Raw genomic sequence first — 8,150 nt, 5'->3', positions numbered from 1 at the left:
TCTTGTTTTACAGAGATAAATATTGGCTATTTTTCTAAAGCTGGAGTGGTGTCCTTTTGTAGTGTTTTCACTGTATTATTGTAGGTGAGGAGATAGACCACTGACCCTCCTGGTAGGTCGCTCCCCCTCCGCACAGCTCCGCCTGTGTGCCCCTGCCGCTGCTGAGGTCTCGCTCGTAAGTGTGCTTTTCTGTCTTAGTGCCCTGTTTTTTTTTGCCTTCAGTGTAACTGTTTTCCCCCTCTTTGTGCCGTGTTTTGTCTTCTGTGCCACTGTTTTCCCCTCCTTGTGCCCCGTTTTTTGCCTTCTGTTCCACTGTTTTCCCCCTCCTTGTGCCCCGTTTTTTGCCTTCTGTGCCACTGTTTTCCCCCTTCTGTGCCACTGTTTTCCCCCTCTTTGTGCCCCGTTTTTTTTGCCTCCTGTGCCACTGTTTACCCCCTCTTGTGCCCCGTTTTTTGCCTTCTGTGCCACTGTTTTCCCCCTCCTTGTGCCCAGTTTTGCCTTCTGTGCCACTGTTTTTCCCCTGTTTTGCCTTCTGTGCCACTGTTTTTCCCCCTCCTGTGCCCCATTTTTTCCTTCTGTGCCACTCGTCTCCCCCGCCGCTGTGTCCCCGCCCCCCTGACTGACCACTGCCCATTCGCTGCTCCCGCCTCCCACCTCCCAGCTGCTCCTTCCTCCCACCTCCCCATATATGCCGGACCCTGCGTGGCCGCGCTGCGGGCGCGCCTAAGGCAATACCGTCTGCGCATATCTGCATCTGGACCGCGCCCAGCGACAGGAACTCTGGACCCCGCACACACCACGACACCCGCCTCCGCTAAGACTCCAGCACTCTCCACGCACTCAACGCCGGACGATCCCGCACCTGCTGGCTGGCCGCCCCGAAACGCACCCAAGGACCCTTCTCCTGCCGGAACTGCAGCTTCACCAGCATCCGGCCTGCCAACCCACCCAACATGGGAACCAACTTCCTCAGATGTATCCTGCTCAACACCCGCTCTGCCCGCAAACATGCCGTCAAACTCTGGGACCTACTCGACACCAACGCCCCAGACGTCGCCTTCCTGACTGACACCCTCCTCGGCACCTGACATCGCCATAGCCATCCTGGAAGGCTACAAGATCACCCACAAGGACCGCACCAACGGAATAGGTGGAGGAATTGCCATCGCCACAGAAACACTCTCAAAATTTCGACAAACGCCTCCGACACACTCAGCACCGCCGAACACCTGCACTTTCAGATCCACACTGATCCCAACACAACCCTGAGAGGCACCCTCATCTACAGACCCCCTGGACCCCGACCGCAGTTCTGCGACTCCATCACCGACTTCGTCAGCACACACGTCCTCTCCTCCACGGACTACATCCTCCTCGGGGGCCTAAACTTTCACCTCGAGAACAACAACAACGCCAACTCCTCCACCCTGATCGACAACCTTGGCAACCTCGGACTCAGACAACTCGTCACAGCACCCACACACTCCGCCGGCCACATACTTGACCCCATCTTCTCAGCAAGCACTCATGTCTTCTTCGACCGCACCATCGAACTCCACTGGACCGACCACTGCTGCATCCACTTCACCTTCCGGAAACCCACCACACACCACCGCACCCAGCAGATGCCTCGCCGCAGCTGGGGCAAGATCACTGAGGACCAGCTAACCGCCGCCCTCACCCAGAACCCACCCGCAGACCCAACTGACTCAGACGCCGCAGCCTGCAGCTAGACAATGGATCAACGACTGCTCCAACACCCTCGCCCCGCTCAAGAAACCCCCGAACACCCACACCAGCAAGAGAGCCAGCTGGTTCACCGAAGACCTCCAGGCCTCCAAGCGAACCTGCCGAAAACTAGAAAAAACTGGACCCGCGAAAGAACACCGGAAAGCTACACAGCCCACAGGAACGCCACCCGCCGACACCACCAACTCATCTGCCAAAAGGACCGCCTTCAAAGACCGCCTAGACAACAACGCACAGAACAGCAAAGAGCTCTTCAGCATCGTGAAGGAACTCTCCAACCCCAGCTCCAACACCAACGACATCCCACCGTCACAAGACCTGTGCGACTCGCTGGCCACCTTCTTCCATCGCAAGATCACAGACATCCATGACACCTTCAACGCCGTCACCACCCCGGCAACAGCCCACACCCCCGCTACCATGACCACCACCCGCACCAACCGGCTGCACACCTGGACCAACATCAACGACGACACCATCAAGATCATGAACACCGTCCACTCTGGTTCCCCGGAAGACCCCTGCCCACACCACATCTACAACAAAGCCAGCAGCACCATTGCACCCCACCTCCGGAAAACCATCAACATATCCTTCGAGACAGCGACCTTCCCGGAAAGCTGGAAGCACGCAGAGATCAACGCCTTACTAAAGAAACCCAAAGCGGACCCCAAGGACCTCAACAACTTCCGACCCATCTCCCTAATCCCGTTCCCGGCAAAGGTCATCGAAAAGGCTGTCAACAAACAACTGACCAGCTTCCTCAAAGAAAACAACATCCTGGACCCATCCCAGTGAGGGTTCCGCAGCAACTACAGCACCGAAACTGCCCTCATCGCCGCCACCGACGACATCAGGAACATGCTCGACAACGGAGATACCGCAGCCCTCATCCTCCTGGACCTGTCAGTCGCTTTCGACACAGTCTGCCACTGCACACTAAGAGCACGCCTCCACGACGCCGGAATCCAAGAGAAGGCCCTGGACTGGGCCACCTCCTTCCTCTCCGGGAGAACCCAGAGCCTCCGCCTCCCCCCTTCCGCTCCGAAGCCACCGAGATCATCTGCGGCGTACCCCAAGGCTCATCTCTCAGCCCAACGTTGTTCAACATCTACATGGCACCACTCGCCCACGTCTCCCGACAGCACGACCTAAACATCATCTTCTACGCCGACGACACCCAGCTTATCCTCTCGCTCACCAAGGACCCCCACACCGCCAAAACCAACCTCCGCGAAGGAATGAAGGCCATCGCCGACTGGATGAGGAACAGCCGACTGAAGCTGAACTCGGACAAGACGGAGGTCCTCATCCTCTGCTCCACCCCCTCGGCCTGGGTAGACTCCTGGTGGCCAACGGCACTAGGAGCACCCCCTACACCCACTTCGCACGAAACCTAGGGGTCATCCTCGACTCCACACTCTCCATGACAGAGCAGCTCAACGCCGTCTCCTCCTCCTGCTTCACCACCCTCCGCATGCTTCGCAGGATCTTCAAGTGGATCCCCACCGAAACCAGAAGGACGGTCACCCAGCCCCTTGTCAGCAGCAGACTGGACTATGGCAACGCACTCTACGCAGGAGCCCCGGCCAAACTCCTGAAACGACTTCAACGCATCCAGAACGCCTCCGCACACCTGATCCTCGACAGCCCCCACCGCAGCCACATCACACCCCACCTGAAAGACCTGCACTGGCTCCCCATCAACAAGAGGATAACCTTCAAGCTCCTCACCCACGCACACAAGGCACTCCACGACATCAGCGTACCTCAACAGACGACTCAGCCGCTACACCCCCACCCGCCAGCTCCGCTCTGCAGACCACGCCCACGCCACTGTCCCCTGCATCCGAAGAGTGACCGCCGGCGACAGATCATTCTCCCACCTCGCCGCCAAGACGTGGAACACCCTCCCCATCCACCTACGGCAGACCGAAGACCTTCTAACCTTCAGGAGACTCCTCAAGACCTGGCTCTTCGAACATTAGCAGCACCCCCCCTAGCGCCTTGAGACCCTCACGGGTATGTAGTGCGCTTTACAAATGCTATGATTGATTGAGTGTTATGTGCCAATGCTTTACACATTGTTTCTGAGATAAGCCAGACTGCTCATGCCAAGCTACCAAGGGGGTGAGCAGGCGCTATTTTAGAATTGTAAACACCTGACCCTGACTAGAAGGAAGGGTCCCTACTTGGGCAGCTCACAAACCTGCCAACCAGAGACCCCCCCGCCCCCCCATTTCTAATTGTAGGTGAGATCCAAAAAGAGAAGTACCAATATTTCTTCCTACGAAAAAAGTGTTCCCACTGCAAGGAAGTGTGGAAAGGTTTGCCAGCGAACAAACAACACATTACCTAGGACAGGCCCAGCTGTGCTGATTCCAGTTTAAAAACTCAGCAATAGATGGTATTTAATTTATTAAATAATAAACAGTTTATTTTAAAACTGCACTATACTTTAAAATATGTAGAAAGTCATGCTCAAATTTACCTATAATAACTCAGCTCTATTTGCTGTATTACAATACACATACACACACACACACACACACACACACACAATTCTTTCCCTATCTCTCTCTTTCACTCCCCCACCTGGTCTTTATGTCGACCGACTTTTCCTTCTCTGTCTCTCCCTCTATGTTTTTATTGCTCTGCCTTTCTCTTTCTTTGTCAAGCTCTTCATCTTTACCCGTTTCTTTCCATGGCCTTCTCCCCAGTCTATCCCTGTCTCTATCGTCCCATCTTTCCCTGTATTTCACAGACTGTCTCTTTCTCCTGCATTCCTCTAAATCTCAACCTCTGGCTGAGATTTAGCCGTTCTGCAGGCTTAAAATCACGTTTGTGTTGCTCAATTAACGATCTGTGTGGCATGGAAGCCTCCGCTCGTGTTAGATATTAGCTATAATGCCCTAAATAAATCACCGTAGACGTCGAATGCACCAAGCCATTTCTCAAGTTTACAGCAACACTCTCAACACGGTTCAACTGGAAGCACATCTTCTACTGAAGCTTTCACTATGGTAGCCGCTGCGGGGGCACATGAAGTGAACCACCACTGGCACTGTAGCTCTATCTAGCGCGAGAAATGAGGCTCAGTCGGCGCACATCCCGGAGACTAGTGTCTCTTGTTGTGAGCGCGTGCAATGGACCCGGTATGGTAATCCAGTCTTGTTGCTTGCTTCCTGTTGGCTTCGGTCAGGGAAGAGAGCAGTGTGGTTTGGGCTTGCTTCATCACGTTTCAGCGCCAGGTCTTCATCTGAAAATACCCGTCACATAAGAAAAGAAATGTCGCTCAAGCTTTCAGATAAGGTGAGTCATGCTTTACATACAGATGACTCGGTGATGTGTGCAGCAGATAAGGCAAGTGGGCCAGGCGCTAGGGTCATATAAAGCGTGGTGTTTCGTCTATCATCTAGACAAAGTGAGCAGTTACCTTTATAGAGTTCAGACTAGGTAATCGAAATCATGCATACATGCCATGGATCGATTTATCTAGACTTTGTGTGGCATTCTCATGTTTAGAATGTGCTTGTGTCACATTCATATACCTAATGCGTGATATTTGGAGTGACACTTATTTTCTAGCTTGGCGGTACGCTGCTCCCCATGGTATATCATTGAAAACAATTCTCACTTCTTTACAAATCTAAGGGTCTAGAAAGGGACTCTTTCTAGCCAGTCAAGGATGCGATTAGCTGGGTTGGAAACGGGTTTGTAACAAAACAATGTGCTGAAACACGACCTGACCAGAAGGTGGACATTTGTCACACTACTAGTCAGTCCAGCCACCAGGTGTGAGGCACTCATTACACCTCTCACCGAAATCCTTACAATGTCGAGAATTGTTTATTATTAATGTATTTAAATTGTGCTACCTACCCCTGATGAGGCTTTGAAGTGCCTTATGCCTGGGCGCACGCTGCTCCGGAACACATGGTTGTTGTTAGTAACTTGGATTGACCTTGTTCTCTTAAGGAGACCATTCAGTGCATTTACTCTAGTGTCTGAGGTGGATTAAATTAGTAGGAGACAGCTGTGATCAGTAGTGACGGGCGGGTGGTATTGTGAATTAATACCGTTAGTTGGTGGGATTAGTTGACGAGATTATGCATTGCTAGGTTGCAGAGTACGACTTTCAAAGGACACGTTGCGATCTTTGAAATGAGGTGTAGGCAATTTGTAGAAATACAATAACAGATTAAGGCATACATGAGTTATAATGGGCTGAACTCGGTGTGAGGAAGCATGAATTCAAAAGAAAATAAGGAGACGCGACAATCGGAAATCAAGTACAATATTTTCATGCAGGATTTCAGGAACACCGAGTAGACTTTTGAGGTAGTATGCTCTCTCAGGATGCACAACTGTTTGAAAAAAACCACCATTATTCTCATGTAAAATAGTGCTATATTAAGCACTTGGATAGGCCCTAGAATCGGACTACAACTAGGCCACTGCTTGAGCAAAGACAGTTGATCAGCTCTGGGGTTGGGAGCGTAAAGTAATGGCTGGAGGTACATGTAGGGAGATATTAAGACATTAAGGCTATGTTTTTTTTTGTGAAAATAAATGTGTTCGTTTTTTTTCCATATATAAAAAAGAACAGCCTTGTAGAGACATGTATAGTGCGTATCAGGGCACAAGTCCTATTAAAAGAAGCGGGGGAACTGACCAAGTAGGACAGTATGCAAATGAGATCATGACATCACGACGTAGCGCTGTAAAAGAAATACAATAGTGCTATTTCAATCAATCAATAGTACTCTATTCGGATCAATACAATACCATAAAGTACAATTTAATAACATTCACATATCACAGTAAAAAATTAAGAATGTCACGGTAAGACCAGCCCACAATTACATATGCAACGTGATTCATATTAAAACCCCTTCTCTTCTAATAATTTTATACAAATGGTTAAAACTTGACCTGGGGTAAGAAAAAGGTAACATGACCGGATAAAAAGAAGACAAATACAAGAAACCACCTCATAACAGGGGATACAATAAATACTCTTTTGGTAATTGAGGATGAACTCAGTCCCCCAATTCATTACTGCGACCATTAACCTACCAACACTAAAGTTAGTCTGATCACTCCTCGCCTATACTGATTCGAAGTCGCATTGCCGACCTTAAAAAAACTTATAGTGTAGTGAAGAGTTAAAACCTCTGTGGACAGCTTCAAGAAAAGTAGAGCCACCTTCGCCTGTTTAAACCTTACTTTTATTAAAAAACTTTTTAAAAATAGCTTCCTGGGGTACACATAGTAAGGACACAATAATACAAAGTGGAGGGTATCTTGTGGAGACCGTTGGTCGCAGCCGCATGGGCCCTTCACCTCTATGGTTTTAGTGTAACCTGCCGGCACCGCTAGGCTAGGATGTAGTAAGTTTAGTCATTAAAAATCTGTCTTGGGGATTGTAGATAAAAGACAAATAGGGTTCATTACCCAAGCAAGATTTAGTCAAAATGTGCGCTCTAACAGAGGGTTTTTTCACCTCGCTGTCCTTCCTACGGGACGCCACATGTTTCAGGAATTCCGCCTTCACGTAAGCCTTGTCCCAAGGTAACAATTTTGTAGGGTGGTTAAAAAAATGGACGCAACCCAAGGCGGACAGGGTTTCCCTAACATACTTCAGCCATGGGATAATCTTCCCTTGGTCACGTGCAATGCAGTCCATAGCAATCACCTTATTTAATGCGGCCTCTGGATTCGTCCAGATCTTAATCCAACAGGTGATAGGTTTTAGTGCTATCCTATCTCTGATATAGCTGACACCCAATTCCTCATGAGTGATAAAGGACAAGGTACTCTGCGGGACTTTCAACAGTCTCCGCAGGTATTTATTCTCTTCGGTGTGGAGAATTTGCGCATTGGTGAACCCCCAAACTTCACTACCATACAATATTTTGGCGCAGCACATCGAATTGTAGAGTCTCAGAATTTGTTCCAGTGACCAGCGACCCAACCTACATGCAAAATTCATAATAGCGCCGGAACAGCTAGTTAAAGTACGAGATTTTTAGGGCTCGTCTGCTGTGCGCATGCGCACAGCTGGAAGCTCTATAGGGGCTTATCCAGTGTTTAACCACCACTGGCGATTCCACTGGCGATTCCTTTGAGTGCATGTACTTTTTAGGTCATTGCGCAAGCCCTAAAAAGCGCGTGCACAATGCCACCAGCCGCCTGCTTGCCTGCCTCACATTACCACATCAAAGGCAGCCCTCCCAGCGCATTTGTCACCCCCTAATTATTCACGGCCTGCCGGCCGTACTTTCAGTTTCGTCTCCTAATCTTCCCGTCCCTTGCTGCAACAACTGTTTATGCTCTGCTTGAAAACAAACATGGAATGCATGCTGTATCCTTTTCTGTAAAGATAAATGCCGCTCTGT

General features: G+C 50.1%; 1 protein-coding gene across 2 annotated transcripts in view; it reads left to right on the top strand.

Moving 5' to 3' along the window:
• The first annotated feature begins 4,942 nt into the window (after positions 1–4,942).
• The window catches only part of LOC147732651 (zinc finger protein 777-like), a 151,537-nt gene continuing 148,329 nt past the window's right edge, over positions 4,943–8,150 (top strand). For both annotated transcript variants that reach the window (XM_086957163.1, XM_086957161.1), the window contains exon 1: positions 4,943–5,061. In XM_086957163.1, the coding sequence (XP_086813289.1) occupies positions 5,038–5,061 (24 nt within the window). In that variant the 5' untranslated portion in view covers positions 4,943–5,037. The remainder of the gene's footprint in view (positions 5,062–8,150) is intronic.

Source organism: Lissotriton vulgaris, chromosome 2_1 (assembly GCF_964263255.1).
Source record: "Lissotriton vulgaris chromosome 2_1, aLisVul1.2, whole genome shotgun sequence".
Lineage (NCBI taxonomy): Eukaryota > Metazoa > Chordata > Amphibia > Caudata > Salamandridae > Lissotriton > Lissotriton vulgaris.
The sequence above is the reverse complement of the archived record's forward strand: the minus strand, read 5'-3'. Positions and strand labels throughout refer to the sequence as shown.